General features: G+C 40.6%; 1 protein-coding gene across 1 annotated transcript in view; it reads right to left on the bottom strand.

Annotated features, from left to right (window-relative positions):
* Positions 1-3,470, bottom strand: part of MRC1 (mannose receptor C-type 1) — a 96,052-nt gene extending 92,582 nt beyond the window's left edge. The window contains exon 1 of the mRNA XM_059660481.1: positions 3,225-3,470. Coding sequence (XP_059516464.1) covers positions 3,225-3,285 — 61 coding nt within the window. The 5' untranslated portion in view covers positions 3,286-3,470. The remainder of the gene's footprint in view (positions 1-3,224) is intronic.
* Positions 3,471-16,782: the final 13,312 nt, after the last annotated feature.

Below are 16,782 nucleotides of genomic sequence, written 5' to 3'. Positions count from 1 at the left end.
TTTCACCTGTGTTTTTATAATACTACGACTTAATGCTCATTACAATTGAACATTTTCTGTGATCAAATACTCTCTCCCTGAAAAGCTTCCCGATTACATGGGAGCTTCCGTCTTACCCATAAGTCCTGCCCCCGCATTGCAGCAGCTCGTGGAGTGCCATTGTCACGTGGCAGTCAGTGTTGGTAGGTTTGAGAGAAATGAAGGGGAGTCAGGAATCAAGTATTCAGAGTTGAATCCCTCCTTATCTCAAAAGAGAACTGCAAACTTTCTAATTTTTTTATACCAAAAAAATCATGAGCTGATGAAACGACAATAGAAAATTAACATTAATTTTAGAAAGAAAGGCCCCATCCAGGCAATGAGTTTGGAAAGTTATCTTTAATCCTTAAAGTCTGTATTTTCTAAAATGAGACAAATATCTTCTAAATGTCTATTTTTTATTATAACAATCTTAAATAAAACACATTCATATCCATTTTCATTAGGTAAATAATTTTTTAATATATGATTTTGAATCACAAGAATATGCATCCTATCTAATAATAGAAAACATGGTAATTAGCCATATCTCCGCTACCCTTCCCATTGGCTAATCAGGGCGCTATGCAAATTAACTGCCAACCAAGATGGCGGCCGGCAACCGGCAGCTTGAAGCGAACAGGAGGCTTGCTTCAGTGACGGAGGAAGCTAACCTTCCCCCCCTGCCTTGCCGGACTCTGAGCTTGCAGTTTAAGAAACATTGTTACAAATATAGAAGCTAAACAAAACCCCAGAAACCTGCTTTCAGCCAGCTGGGCTTCAGCCAGCAGGACCGCAACATTGTTTCAATTATAGAACAAATGCAGATCCCTGCTTTCAGCCAGCAGGGATCTCAGAGCTGGAGTGAGCAGGACCACAACAGTGTTACAATTATAGAACACAAACAAACCAGATACCTGCTTTCAGCAGCCGAGGCCTCAAGCTGGAGCCAAGCCTCAGAGCTAAAGCTGGCCCAGAATTTAAAAAAAAGGAAAAAAGGACAGGTTGGGAGCTTCAGTCACACGCCAGCCTGAAAACGGCCCTCAGCCCCTCACCCAGACAGGCCAGGCACCCCAGTGGGGACCCCCACCCTGATCCAGGACACCCTTCAGGGCAAACCAGCCAGCCCCCACACGTGCACCAGGCCTCTATCCTATATAGTAAAAGGGTAATATGCCACCCAGCGCCGAGATCAGCGGAGCTGCGAGGCCTCCTGGCCCCTGGAGCAGCGTGACAGGGGGCAGCGCCCAAATCCCCTGATCGCCCTGCGGCTCTGTGTGTGACAGGGGGCGGGGCCACAACCTCCCTATCCACCCTGCTCTGTTCGTGACAGGGGAAGGCACCCCAACCCCCTGATCAGCCCTGCTCTGTGCCTGATAGGGGGGAGCTCTCCAACCCCCTGATCACCCTGCAGCTCTGTGTGTGACAGGGTGCGGCGCCCCAACCCCCACCCCCGCATGCGCCCTGCTCTGTGTGTGACGGGGTAGATCCATAACCTCCCCATCGGCCCTGCCGTGAGTGTGACAGTGGCCGTGCCCCAACCCCCTGATCGGCCCTGCTCTGTGCTTGACAGGGTACGGAGCCCCAAACCCCCTGATCGACCCTGCTCTGTGCGTGACAGGGGGCAGCGCCCCAACCCCCTGATTGGCCCTGCTCTGTGCTTGACAGGGATGGCGCCACAACCTCCCTATCGACCCTGCCTTGAGTGTGACAGGGGGTGGCACCCCAACCCCCCAATCGGCCCTACCCTGAGCGTGACTGAGGGTGGCATCACAACCTCCCAATCCGCCCTGCTCTGTGCATGACAGGGGGCAGTGCCCCAACTCCCCAATCAGCCCTGTTCTGAGCCCGACCAGGGGCTGCACCTAGGGATTAGGCCTGCCCTCTGCCACCCGGGAGCAGGCCTAAGCCAGCAGGTCGTTATCTCCCGAGGGATCCCAGCCTGCAAGAGGCTGTGCTGAGGGACCCCCCGCCCCACTGAGTGCACAAATTTTTGTGCACCAGGCCTCTAGTTATTTAATAAATAAAATTTATGATCAGAAAATGAGAGAGAACTGAGAGTAAAATCTCTTGTAGGCACTCTCGTTTTGAAGTTTTAGCGGGTTAAATGTAAAGCAGTGACTTTTAACTGATGAGCTGCAAGAATTTTTGGAACACGCAATACTTGACTATTTAGTTAGGGGCACTGACCTCTTTTCCCTTGGATTGCCAAACAAAAAATGACAACAGGCAACACAATAGCCATCGAGTGTGAATGAATCAAATTATACCTATCTTTTTTTTTTTTTTTTTTTTTTTTGCCAGATAGGCAAAAATGATACTTTTTGGTATGCAGTAGAATTGTAGTAGTTTTTGTGTGCCATGAGATGAAAAAGGTTCAAAATCACCGACCTAAAGAAATAGAAATGATGTCTTTGAGAATTTGAAAAGCTCGTGAGTAATCACTAGTCTCCAGGAAAAAGGAGAAGGAGGAGGAGGAGGAGAAGGAGAAGGAGGAGGAGAAGGAGAAGGAGAAGGAGAAGGAGAAGGAGAAGGAGAAGGAGAAGGAGAAGGAGAAGGAGAAGGAGAAGGAGAAGGAGAAGGAGAAGGAGAAGGAGAAGGAGAAGGAAAAAAAAAAGGAATAAATCAGTTTGAACCAGTTGGACTCCAGATAAGGATGAACTTTCTAGCAATAAAAACTATGAATGATTAATACGGTTCACAGAAAAAAAGACAAACTGTGGAAATGACCTGGAATGTCTGTGGGGGCAGATCTGTGACCCTGTCCTTAGCTCTCGGAGGAGGGCAGACACCAGAGCTGCACCTCCTTCAGCCAGAAACACCCAGATGTTTGGGGTTAGACAGGAATATTGTGAAATGAAAGTAGCTGCACAGACTACAGAAGGACTCCCTCTAAGGATACAGCAGGGAAGGAACAAGGTTGATGAGAGGAGTCAGGAGCAGGACAGGGGTTCCCTGGGGCTCAGGGCACCTCTGGCCTGAGAAGCAGCGCCCCTGCCCCTGCCCAGGCCCCAGACCCCAGACCTGGCGTCCAGGCAGAGGTAACAGGTTCCCTGCAGAGCTGGGCGGCTGCAGAGCTGGGGCGGAGGGGAGTTGTGCTCTCCTCCTCAGCACAGGTATTGAAAGGAATCCGTTGACAATGACCGCCCCCCCCCCCCCCCCAATAAAAAGCGGTGCCATAGACCCAGGCCACCAGAGCCACTTACCCAACAGCTGCACAGCCACTGGAATGAGAAGCAGCAAAGTCAGGAGCAGGGGCAGCCTCATGGCTCAGGGTGTGCCCTGTCTTCCAGTGATGGAGAGGAAGGCGAGCCAAAGAGCCAAAGCCAGGAGGGTGCTGGGTCGCCCCTTCCCCTGCTCAATCCTCAGAGCAGCCCTGCTGAAAAGAAGGGTGGAGGACGCTCGCACTTTTAAAGGGCCTCTCAAATTAGGGAAAACCTCCAATAAGGAGATATCCTGTCACATGAGGGTGGTTGGAAAAAACAGGAATTCAAAGTTACAACTTTGCTTCGTAAGCGAACTTCTGAGGAGAGCAGATAGAGAGGAAGGGGAGAACGGGACACGTGTGGGAGAAGTGTAAGGAAGGGGGGGAGGTGAGCGGGCGATGGGAGAGAGGAGGGAGGGGCGAGCTGGCCGGCGGGAGGCAGAAGTGAAACAGCTTGGGCCCTCACAGCCTCTGCCATGGGGCTGTGGACAGCAGGCTGGAGGCCATCATGACCTGGGCCGGACAGGAGGCTCCCTCAAGAAAGCAGCTGAGCCCAGGGTCCCTGGGCAGACAGCCCCACTCTGTGGGGACAGAAATGGCAGCAGCTAAAAAGGAGTTTTGGGTAGAAACATTTTCTTAATGGCTGAAATCAATCGCCCTCATTCTTCATGTTTAGTGCTTGTGGGTATCTTTTTTTCTTAGAAAGCTTCAAGAGAACCCGATCACATATAGCTTTTTTTCCTTTAGCCAGGAGAAGAAGGGACCAGAGGCTAAACCTCGGGGAATTACAGTAATGGCCGGGAGGGAGAGAGTTCTAGAAATCTTTCTCTTGAAAGTTCTGGAGAAAGCCAGAGAAAATATCACAAAGGATTTGCAAAAAAAAAAAAGCTTTGCTGTCCAGCCTCACCCAGGGGATTCTTATCATGTGTGGAAGTGTCTTCTTGCTAGCAGAAAATCTGCTTGTTTTATAAAAAGACATATATAGTCATTACATCACAGGTGAAATTCTTCTTTTTTTAAAAAAAAAATGGTAACAAATTTATCATTAAGCACAATACTAACTCCTGAACATCTATTTTGTTATTTTTCAGAAGTAAAACATGAATAAGAACATTTTGAACCAGATATTAGGAGATAGGCAACCCACAACTAGACTGTGGGAAATGTTAGCAATTCAGAAAGAAGCTGCTGCAAGTGCATTTTCTGAAAGTTTAAAGAAGTTTTTCAGGTGGAAAGCTCCAAGATTCACTGTCTTTATGCTAAAGTTTTAAAGTTTTCTCCCTTATAAGAAACGTGTTATTCTCTCACTAGTTTGTTGTTGTTGTTGTTGTCGTTGTTTTTAACATTCAAAGTTGAAGATGATTCTGACAGGAAGAAAAAGATGGTGAAAATGTAGGACGCAGGACAAATTGTTTCTTTTCATTAAGCCTATGCTTAACTGACCAAAAAAAGTTGGTTACAAACAGAACAGATGGAACAAAAAACGTTTCTTTCTTCACTGATTTATCATGAAAGAAAAAAAAAAAAGCATTTTGAATGAGCCATTCATGGCTTTTACAGGTAAATAAGTTGCATAAATTTAAATTGTTTAGCCTAATTTGGATTTATATCCATTTCAGAAGCAAATACAATTTAATTGAATTTTCTCTATACTCATATTCAGGGTGTTTTTGTATTATATAAATGTGTCATATGACCAACTAGAATCAGTGGTACGATCTCACAAAGAAATTTACCCTATGACCTTGACTTTACTGAAATAAAGACTTACCAAGCTAGAAGAGTGGCGACCAGTTCATTCCACCTAAACAACTACTGAACTGACAGGAACTGCCTGAAGTAACTAGTTTGGACTCTGGGCTCTAGTAGAAAACTTGGGGCATCTGGTAGAGAGCTCAATGGAGAGCCTGGTAAATGTTGGTGATTTTCAACCTTTCCCGGTGGTCGTGGCTACCATTTTCCATTCCCCAACTTTGTGGCAGGTAGCAGTGAGGGTGGCAGAATGTTTCCTGGTGCAGCTTGCTGGAAACAGGGCAGACAATACACATCTTTTCCTCCAAATATCAGAGTTGGGTGTTCTGGAAGACCCAATACTATAAAACTTTTGGGGGTAAAGCATTACAAAAAATCTTACGAGACTGGATTTGGGAATGATCTTTTTATATGACACCAAAGCACAGTCAATAAAAGAAGAAGCAGATAAGTTGGGCTTTATCAATATCAAAAATTTTGTGCATCAAAGATCACTATCAAGAGAGTGAAAAAAGCCCTAACCAGTTTGGCTCAGTGGATAGAGCGTCGGCCTGCGGACTGAAGGGTCCCAGGTTTGATTCTGGTCAAGGGCATGTACCTTGGTTGTGGGCACATCCCCAGTGGGGTGTGTGCAGGAGGCAGCTGATAGATGTTCCTCTCTCATCAATGTTTCTAACTCTCTATCCTTATCCCTTCCTCTCTGTAAAAAATCAATAAAGTATATATATATATAAAAAAAGAAACTGCCATTGTTAACATGTTAAGTGTATTTCTTAAAAAAAAAAAAAGTGAAAAGACAATCCATAGAATGGGAGAAGATATTTGTAGACCATATTACTATCCATCCTATATCATAAAAGGCTAATATGCAAATAGATCAAACAGTAGAACAACCAGTTGCTATGATGCACACTGACCATCAGGGGGCAGACACTCAACACAGAAACTGCCCCATGGTGGTCAGTGCACTCCCACAGGGGGAGCGCCACTCAACTAGAAGCCCTGAGCCAGGCTCATGTCTGGCAAGCGCAGCAGTGGTGGTGGGAGCCTCTCCCACTTCCACGGCTGCACTAAGGATATCTGGCTGATGGCTTAGGCCCACTCCCCATGGAGAACAGGCCTAAGCCATCAATCGGACATCCCTGAAGGCTCCTGGGCTGTAGAGAGCACAGGCCAGGCAAAGGGACCCCTCCCCTGAGTGCACAAATTTCATGCACTGGGCCTCTAGTAACATATAAAGGAGTTCAACTCAACAGCAGCAACAACAACAAAGCAAAGCATTGCAACAAAGCAACCCTGGTGCATTGCTGGTAGGGATGTAAAATGGCATAGCTACTGTGGAAAACAGTTTGGTGTCTCCACAGAAAGTTAAACAGAATTGCCATATGATCCAGCAGTTCCCCTTCTATGTATATGCCCCCAAAGGACTGAAAAGAGAGACTCAAAGAGATATTTGTACACCTTTGTTCACAGTGGCACTTATTCACAGTAACCAAAAGATAGAAGCAACTCAAGTGTCCATCAGACCCATGAATGGATAAATAATCTGTATGTATATGTATATTGAAATATTCTCTATAATAATAAAAGCATAATATGCTATTTAGACCAGATGTCCTTCTGGACAACCTTCCGGATGAATCTGGGGCTGCAAGAGAAGCCTGGGTCCCAGGTGCCTGCCAGTGGCCAGAGGGAAGCCCGGGTCCCAGGTGTCAGAGGGAAGCCGGTGCCGGCAGCTGGGGGAAGGAAGGCCTACTCTTGCATGAATTGCATGCATCTGGCCTCTAATTTAGCCATAAGAAAGAATTCTGCTACCTTTTACAACATGTACAACAGGGGTCCTCAAACTACGGCCCGCGGGCCACATGCAAATACAAATATTGTATTTGTTCCCGTTTTGGTTTTTTACTTCAAAATAAGATATGTGCAGTGTGCATAGGAATTTGTTCATAGTTTTTTTTTAAACTATAGTCCGGCCCTCCAACGGTCTGAGGGACAGTGAACTGGCCCCCTGTTTAAAAAGTTTGAGGACCCCTGATGTACAACCTTGAAAACATTATGCTAAGTGAAAGAGACCAGACACAAAAGAACAAATAATCTATAGCTTCATTTATACGATGTACATAGAATAGGCAAATCCATAGACAGAAAGAATAGAGGTCACCAGGGACTGGTGGGGGGGAGGGGGGAGGGCAGAGCGTGAGCATTGCTGTTTAAAGGGTACAGAACTTCTGTTTGCGATAATAAAGTATTCTGAAAATGAGGAGTGGTGATAGTTACACAAGATCATGAAAATACTTAAAGCTACTGAATTGTACATGTAAAAATAGAAAGAATGGTAAGTTTTATTCTATGAATATTTTACACAATAAAAATAAAATAAACTCTTAACCATTCTCTTTATATCCTTTTTCTATGTTTTGGTTCTGGTTTTTGCTCTTTTGCTTAGTTATTGATGATGATGGTTGTTTTTAGCTAGTATTTTCTTCAAGCTGAAGAAGTATGATTATAAAATAAAGAAAATCTTCATTTTTTTAAATTTTCAAGACAATTACTGAACTATTTCATTTCCTCCTAGTCAGTCTCTGTCGCAGACATGATGCACTCACACCCACTCAATTCCATATAAGATGAACTTAGAGAACTCTTTGTTTTGAAATAGTTCCAAGAAAATTAGCTCAACAAATTTTGTCATTGTAACCAGTAAACTGGTGATGAATACACAAATTTGTTTAGTTCAAGGAAACCTAGTTTTTAATGGAAAAATTTGCACAAATGGTATCAAGATAATTTTGACTCACTCAGAAACAGAAGATATAATGAGGCAGCTGAGTGAAAATGTAGAACTTAAAAGACGGAACACTTTTCTAAACTGAATTTACTTGTATTGAGGTGAAATTGGTCAATAAAACCATACAGGTCTCAAGCGTACAACTCAACAAAACATCATCTACACACTGCATCTGGCGCTCAGCACCCACAGTCAAGTCTCTTTCCACCACCATTTATTCTCCCTTTGCCCATTTCCACCTCCTTCCCGCTTCTCCCTGGTTATCACCAACCATACTGTTGACCATGTCTATGTGTCATACATATGTGTGTGTATACTTTTTTGCTTAATACATTCATTTTTTTACCCAGTCCCCCAACCTCTCTCACCTCTGATAGCTGTCAGTCTGTTCTATGTATTTATGCTTATGTTTCTATTTTGTTAAATTATTTTGTTGATTAGATTCCACATATAAGTGAAATCATATGTTATTTGTCTTTCTCTAACTGGCTTATTTCACTTAGCATAATAATTTCCAGGTCCATTCTTGCTTTTGCAAAAGGTAAAATTTTCTTCTTATTTTATGGCTGCATAGTATTCCATCGTGTAAATGTCCCACAGCTGTTTAATCCACTCATCAAATGATAGACACTTGGGCTATTTCCAGATCTTAGCTATTGTCAATAATGCTGCTATGAACATAAGGGCTCATATATTCTTTCTGATGGGCGCTTCAGGATTCTTAGGACATATTCCCAGAAGTGGAATTTCTGGGTCAAATGGAAATTCCATTTTTAATTTTTAAGGAAACTCTACTATTTTCCAAAGTGGCTTCACCAATCTGCTTTCCAACCATGTACTAGGGTTTCCTTTTCTCCACATCCTCACCAGTACTTGTTGTTTGTTGATTTATTGATGATAGCAATCTGGTAGGTGTGAGTTGATACCTCATTGTAATTTTAATTTGCAAATCTCTAGCGATAAGTGACATTGAACATTTTTTTCAGACATCTCTTGGCCATCTGTATATTCCCTTTGGAGAAGTGTTTATTCAAGGCCTTTGCCCATTTTTAAAATTGGATTGCCTTTTGTTGAGTTGTATGACTTCTATATATATTTTGAAAATTAAGTCCTTATCAGCTGTATTATTGGTGAATATGTTCTCCCATACAGTGGGCTTCCTTTTCACTTTGATGATGGTTTCTTTTGCTGCACAGAAGTTTTTATTTTGATGTAGTCCCTCCCATTTGTTTACATTTTCTTTGTTTCTCTTCCCCTAGGACAGTGGTCGGCAAACTCATTAGTCAACAGAGCCAAATATCAACAGTACAACGACTGAAATTTCTTTTGAGAGCCAAATTTTTTAAACTTAAACTATATAGGTAGGTACATTGTTATTAACTTAATTAGGGTACTCCTAAGCTGGCCTTTGCTGAAAACGTCCTCAACCTGATTGAGGTACATTCGCTGAGGTTGACCCCTTCCAACTTTCTCATCCACACTCGTCTTGTATACTTGTTTCGTCTATCTCAGTGGTCGGCAAACTCATTAGTCAACAGAGCCAAATATCAACAGTACTTCTTCAAAATAGACTCGCCCAGGCCAAAAACCGACTTCTGCGCATGGGCCACGAAGTTTCAGTCGCACTGTACGCACACCAGCATGTGGTATTTTGTGGAAGAGCCACACGCAAGGGCCCAAAGGGCCGCATGTGGCTTGCGAGCCGCAGTTTGTGGACCACTGCCCTAGGAGATGTATTGGTGAAAATTCTGCTACATGAAATGTCTGAGATTTTACTGCTTATGTTTTCTTCAAGGATTTTTATGGTTTTGTGACTTATATTTAATTACTTTATCCATGTTGAATTTATTTTTGTGTATGATATAAGTTGGTGCAGTTTAATTTTTTTGTATGTACCTGTCCAATTTTCACAGCACCATTTATTGAAGAGACTGTCTTTACTCCAATGCATGCTCTTGCCTTCTTTGTCAAATATTAATTGACAAAGGTGTGGGTCAGTTTCTGGGGTTTCTGTTCTGTTCCATTGATCTATATGCCAGTTCTTGTGCCAGTTCCAGGCTGCTTTGATTACAGTGGCTTTGTAGTATAGTTTGATATCCAGTATTGTGATCCCTCCAATTTTGCTATTCTTTCTCAAGATTGCTGAGGCTACTCAGGGTATTTTTTGGTTCCATATAAATTTTTGGAATATTTGCACTAGATTCGTGAAATATACTGATGGTATTTTAATAGGGATTGCATAGAATCTATAGATTACTTTGGGTAGTATGGACATTTTATTGATGTTAATTCTTCCAGTCCATGAATATGGTATATGCTTCCACTTTTTTGTATTTTTCTCTATTTCTTCCTTTCTTTTTTAATGTCCAATAATTTTCTGAGTACAGGCCTTCTACCTCTTTGGTTAAATTTATTCCTAGGTATGTTATTTTTTGTTGCAATGCTAAATGGGATTTTTTTTTTTTAGTTTCTGTTTCTAAGAGTTCATTATAGGTATACAAAAATGCCATCAATTTCTGAATACTATTTTATATCCTGTTTCTTTGCCAAATTCATTTATTAAATCTAGTTGTTATCTGGTGGAGTCTTTAGGGTTTTCTATGTACAATATCATATCATCTGTGAATAATGACAGTTTTATTCCTCCTTTCTCATTTGGATGCCTTTTATTTTTTCTTCTTGTCTGATCACTGTGGCTAGGACTTCCAGTACTATGTTGAATTAAAGTGGTGAAAGTGGACATCCTGTCTGTATTTCTGTGGTGTAACTTCTTTCATTTCTGATTTTATTTATTTGGGTCCTCTCCCATTATTTCTTGATGAGTCTCTCTAAAAGTTCATCAATTTTGTTTATCTTTTTAAGGAGCCTGCTCTTGGTTTCATTGATCTTTTGTATTGTTTTTTGTTTCTATGTCATATATTTCTGCTCCTCATTATTTCCTTCCTTCTACTTACTCTGGGCTTTTCTTGTTCTCTTACTAATTTTTTGAGTTGTAGGTTTAGATTTTTTTTTAAGATTTTTCTTATTTTTTGAGGTAGGCCTGTAGTGCTATGAACTTCCCTCTCAGGACTGCTTTTACTGTGTCCCATATATTTGGGGTTGTTGTGTGTTCACTTTCATTTGTTTCCAAGAAGTATTTTATTTCTCCCTTGATCTCATGGTAACACATTCATTTTTTAATAATATGCTATTTAACCTCCATGTCTTTGAATTTTTTTGAATTTTATTATTATACTTGATTTCTAGTTTCATACTGTTGTGGTCTGAGAAGATGCTTGATATGATTTCAATCCCCTTGAACTTGTAGAGAGTTTGTTTCCTTATATGTGGTCTATCTTTGAGAATATTCCATGTGCACTTGAGGAGAGTGTATATCTGCAACTTTGGGGTGAAATTTTTCTAGATGTCAATTAAATCCATCTGCTCCTGTGTGTTGTTTAAGATCACTGTTTACATGTTGATTTTTTTGATCCAGTGTTATCAGTGAGGTGTCAAAGTGCCCTATCTGACTGTATTACTGTCTATGTCTCCCTTAAAGTTCTCCAAGAGTTTTCTTATATATTTAGGTGCTCTTGTATTGGGCATATATATGCTTATCAATATTATATCCTCTTGTTGGATTGATCCCTTTAGTATTATGTAGTGACATTCTTTATCTCTCTCATGGCCTCTGTTTTGAAGTCTATTTTGTCAGATACAAGTATTGCTACTCCCACTTTTTTTTATTTTTTTCCATTTGCGTGGAAAAATTTTTCCACCCCTTCAGTTTCATCCTGTGTGATTCTTTTGTTCTGAGGTTGGTCTCTTGTAGACAGCATATACATGGGTCATGTTTTTTTATTCATTCAGCTATCCTATGTCTTTTGATTGGAGCACTTAATCCTTTACATTTATGGTTATTATTGACTAGAAGCCCATTGCAGGAAGATTCCTGCAAGAATAGGGCTTCGCTCCCGTCTCTGCCACTGCTACCCCTCCTGTCTCTGCCACTGCTACCCCGCCCTTCTCTGCTGCTGCTACCCCTCCCATCTCTGCTGCTGCTACCCCGCCCATCTCTGTTGCTTCTCTCCCGCCCATCTCTGCCGCTTCTCTCCCACCTGTCTCCGCTACCTCGGCTCCATTGCTTGGCTTCCTTCTACAGTGTCTTCAGTCTTCGCTCCCAGCCAGTATATGCAAATTAAGCGCCATCTTTGTTGGCGGTTAATTTGCATATTGTGCTGATTAGCCTATGGGAGGCGTAGCAAAGGTATGGTCAATTACCATGTTTGTCTATTATTAGATAGGATAGTTACTTTTATATTGTCATTTTCATTCTTTATGCTAGGAATGGGTAATATCCAGCCCACAGGCTATATAAGGCCCATGAAATCATTTTGTCTGGTCCTGTCAAGGCATTAGGGGTGAGTTAATTAAATGTTTGACCAAATATAGCAGGCTCAATTTTAAGTTGCTAATTTTGTATGGCCCACGAATAATGTTATAAATATCCAAATGCTACAGTCCCTATAGCACTTCTTGGAATGTTGGTTTGGTGATAATAAAGTCCTTTAGCCTTTTATGTGTGTGTGTGTGTGTGTGTGTGTGTGTGTGGAAAACTCTTTATTTCACCTTTAATTTTGAATGATAGCCTTGTTGGATAGAGTAGTCTTGGTTTCAAATTCATGCTGTTCCTTACTTTGAATAGTTCATGCCATTTCCTTGTGGCCTGTAGTGTTCCTGTTGAGAAAACAGCTGACAGCCTTATGAAAGCTCCCTTATGGGTTACTGACTTTCTTTTATTGACCTTAATATTATTTTTTTGTCTTTAACATTTGCAACTTTAGTGATATGTCTTAGTGTGTGTTTCTTTGTGTTCATCTTGACTGGGACTCTTTCTGCTTCCTAAACTTATGCGACTTTTTCCTTTATCAGGTTAGGGAAGTTTTCTGTCATTATTTCTTCAAACAGGTCCTATATCCCTTGCTCACTTTTTTCCTCTGGTAACCCTGATGATGCAGATGTTGTCTGTTTGTTGTCCCAAAGGTCCCTTAAACTCTCCTCACACTTTTTAAATGTTTTCCTTTTTGCTGCTCTAATTGAGTGTTTTTTAACCTTTTCTTTCACATTGCTAATTTGATCTTCTGCTTCATCCAGCCTATTTTAATTCCTTCTGGCATATTCTTGATGTCAAATATGGTATTCTTCATTTCTGACTGGCTCCTGTTCATGGTTTCTTTGACCTTTTCATGCTGATGTAGTTCCCACCAAGTTCCTTATAGTTCCCACTAAGTTCTTTGTAGTTCTCCCTAAGTTCCTTTAGCATCATTATAACCATTACTCTCAACTTTGTCAGTTTGTCTCCCCATAAGGGTGCATGCCCAGGTTGCAGGCTTGATCCCCAGGAGGGAGTGTGCAGGAGGCAATTGATCAGTGATTCTCTCTCATCATTGATGTTTCTATTCTCTTCCTTTCCCTTCCTCTCTGAAATCAATAACAATATATATATTTTTAAATACACTATAACACTTTATAGGTAGGGTATTATATAATAATCCTAATTCCTTTTTCCCATCCCTGAGTCATGCTATCATTCATTTCATGTATATAAATATCATAAGCATATATGTGTAATATCCAAATGCTTATATATGTGTATATAAGTATACAAATATATAAGCATATACTTAATCACACATAGTCTAATACATTGTTTCTACTGTTATTTTGACAAACTATAATTAGATCAATTAAGAATAAGAAAAATAAAGATTTTAATTTTACCATCACATTAATTTTCTAATACTCTTCTTTCTCTGTTTAGATCCTTCAATACTGAAGGGAACCCTTATGACTGAGTCCCTCTATAGCTGTGGTTCTCAACCTTGGCTGCACATTAGAATCACCTGGGAATCTTCTTAAAATCCTGATTTCTGGGCCTCCTCCTCCAGAAATTCTGTTTCTTTGTTACTAATGTTATGGCCCCACCCCATAACAAAGAAACAGAATTTCCGAAGGATGAGGCCCAGAAATCAGGATTTTAAAAAGATTCCCAGGTGATTCTAATGTGCAGCCAAGGTTGAGAACCACTGCTCTACAGCTTTTAACTAAGAGTTAGCTACACAGAGCCTCCAGCACTGGGTCAGTTGCAGCTCAGGTTTTCCTACCTGAGTGCTGGTTCCATGGACATTTCAGCTGGTGAGTCTCTGTGCTGAGAAGCTATGATTCCCTGTATTCACCTGTCTGTCACTCCAATCTGGGGAGTAGCAGTGTTCCCTGTGTCCTCCCCTCTCTTATGAATCTCAGAAAAGTTAATATTTTTCAGTCTGTTTAGCTTTTTACTTGTTGTTAGGATATAACGGCAACTTCTGATCTCCTTATACACAAAACTAGAAACCAGAAGTAGCCTAACCTACTTCTGAAGTAATTTTGTCAATTTTACCAAGACTTTTTTGTGGGTTACTTAATCATAAAAGCCATATAAAAGGTACCAAAAATTGTTGAATGAATGAATTGATGAAATACTTTTTATAAACAGAAAAGATATGGGAATATATGTAAGAGCTCTTGTAAAGAATTGTTTATAAATCTCTAGTGTTGCAAAAACTACCAAGCACAGGTACTTTAGTTTCATTTCCTCAGGGCCTCTGCACAAGTATGTGCAGGTTGTGCACTGCTCAACCTGAAGGTGTGCCCTTTCCATAGGCCACCCCAGTCATAGGTGGCAGTCCTGAGAACTACATGGTGCAGCATGATATAGAGCTCACGATTTCATCTCTTCATGAGGCATAAGACACCTTTCTAATGCAGGTGGATTTGTTTGGGATATTTCTGTGTGTGCAGGTGTGCATGTCTTTGTGTTTCTTTATTTTTGCATCTCTTGATTCTGCTATTTGGGTGTTTTGATCAGATTACTAAAGAATTGGGAAGATGGTTGAGAGACAGCTAACCAGGAACTGAAAATTGAGTAAACACATCCTTCCATTATGAAAAAAGCATCACAACAAAGGATATGCTTAAACACATAATTTTTAACATGAAAAAGTCACCCTTTTGTAAAATAAAATAGCTTCAGATATATATATTTAATATATTTTTTTCATTTGTTATTTACTACATCCTTCTCTATGAATATAAGGAGCTATTTTAAGTACTGTCGCTTCTAAGTAGTAGATTATTCTTTTTGTAAATTAAATTCAATATATTTTAATATTTATGAAGAGGGAACATTATTGATATATTCAGTAAGTCCTGCTCCAAGTTCCCCTGCACAAGATAATTATTTGTTAAGCAAACAGCACAGTGCCCTGCACATAGTAGTTATTCAACAAACGATTTCCTTTCTCACGACCAAATACAATTGTCATTCAGTGAACTGGGGCTCTAATAAGAAAAGCAAGACTGTTAACATTCACAGTTAATTTTAAACATTCACTTTTAAAAGAAAAAGGCACTATTAAAGTTATTAGGATTTTATAAGAATACCAGAGGCCTGGTACATGTAATTTGTGCACTGAGGGGGGGCAGGGTGTGGTCCTCAGCCCGGCCTGTATTCTCTCACAGTCCAGGAGCCCTCAGGGGATGTCCAACTGATGGCTAGGCCTACCCCCCAGGGACATCCTTAGCACTGCCATGGAGGTGGGAGAGGCTCCTGCCACCGTTGCTGCACTCACCAGCCGTGAGCCTGGCTTCCGGCTGACAAGAGCTTCCCCCTGTGGGAGCGCACTGACCACTAGGGGGCAGCTCTTGCATTAAGCATCTGACCCCTGGTGGTCAGTGCACATCATAGCAACCGGTCGTTCCACTGTTCAATTGATTTGCATATTAGCCTTTTATTATATAGGATTACTTGACAATAATTGTCTGATCACAGATGAACTAACTTCAGGGAGAAGGCAGGGGAGGAAGGGTTAGAGATCAACCAAAGGACTTGTATGTATGCATATTAGCATGACCAATGGACACAGACACTGGGGCAGTGGGGGCTTGCCCTCAGAGGTAGAAGTGCCTGGGGAGGGCGGGTGTTAATCAGGGAAAAAGGAGACATGTAATACTTTAAACAATAAAAGTACTTGGATTTTGTTTTTGTTTTTTTAAAAAAAGATGAACTTTTTTAAGTTTATCTTTCCTACAACCAACATTTTTTGAGCCTGACATTAAATTAAGACATAGTTCCCAGCTGGGCTCCACATTTTGCTTGGAATAAAGTACCGTATAGCCTACTACCTAACCTGCCTTTTTTTTTTTTTTTTTGCATGTATACTTTCAGATAGTAGAGAAGTAAGTTTTATAAAAGGACACAAAAGTGATATGGGCTTTAGTATCAATAACCACTAGAAGCTATGAGTGTTGCAGTATAATTTTAATAGCATAACTTTTAATCACACACTGTAGAACTATGAATGTTTCACTAGCATAATTTGCTACAATTTCTATTATGTACCATAGACTTGAATATTATAAACATGTTTATACTCTTAAAATAAAATATTAAATTATATACTCAAGAATTTTCTTACTACATGTAACTTTTTATATGTGCCTTCATTATTTGTATAAATTGTTGCAACTTTCCAAAATTTCAGGCACATCCACATTCAAACATGAGATACAAAATGTATTCTAAATTCAAGTGAGTAAAACTTTTCAGCATACCTGAGCATTGTTCACACTATATATCCCAAAATAAAGATATATATACATTTATGCAATATATTTTCATATGTAGGGATATTACAAATTGGTTTTAAGTTCTTAATATAGAGTTATAATTTAAAAGAAATTATTTGTATTAAAATTATTTTAGAGTTAAGTATAAGTTTCTGTTGGATTGATAGATGAAATCAGAGACAAAGATACATTGATAAACAAGATTCCCTCAGACCTTCCCTTAAGGAATTTAAAAATTAGTGGATAACTCAGAAAAGTGAAAATACAGTGAAAGCCTTAAAGTGGATAACAGGGTTCTATGAGAACTCATGGGAAATACTCAAATGCCTAATTAATAAATACTCACATCAACTTTCATCTGCATATTCAG

This window comes from Myotis daubentonii, chromosome 1 (genome assembly GCF_963259705.1).
Source record: "Myotis daubentonii chromosome 1, mMyoDau2.1, whole genome shotgun sequence".
Lineage (NCBI taxonomy): Eukaryota > Metazoa > Chordata > Mammalia > Chiroptera > Vespertilionidae > Myotis > Myotis daubentonii.
This window is presented reverse-complemented; position numbering and strand designations above follow the sequence as displayed.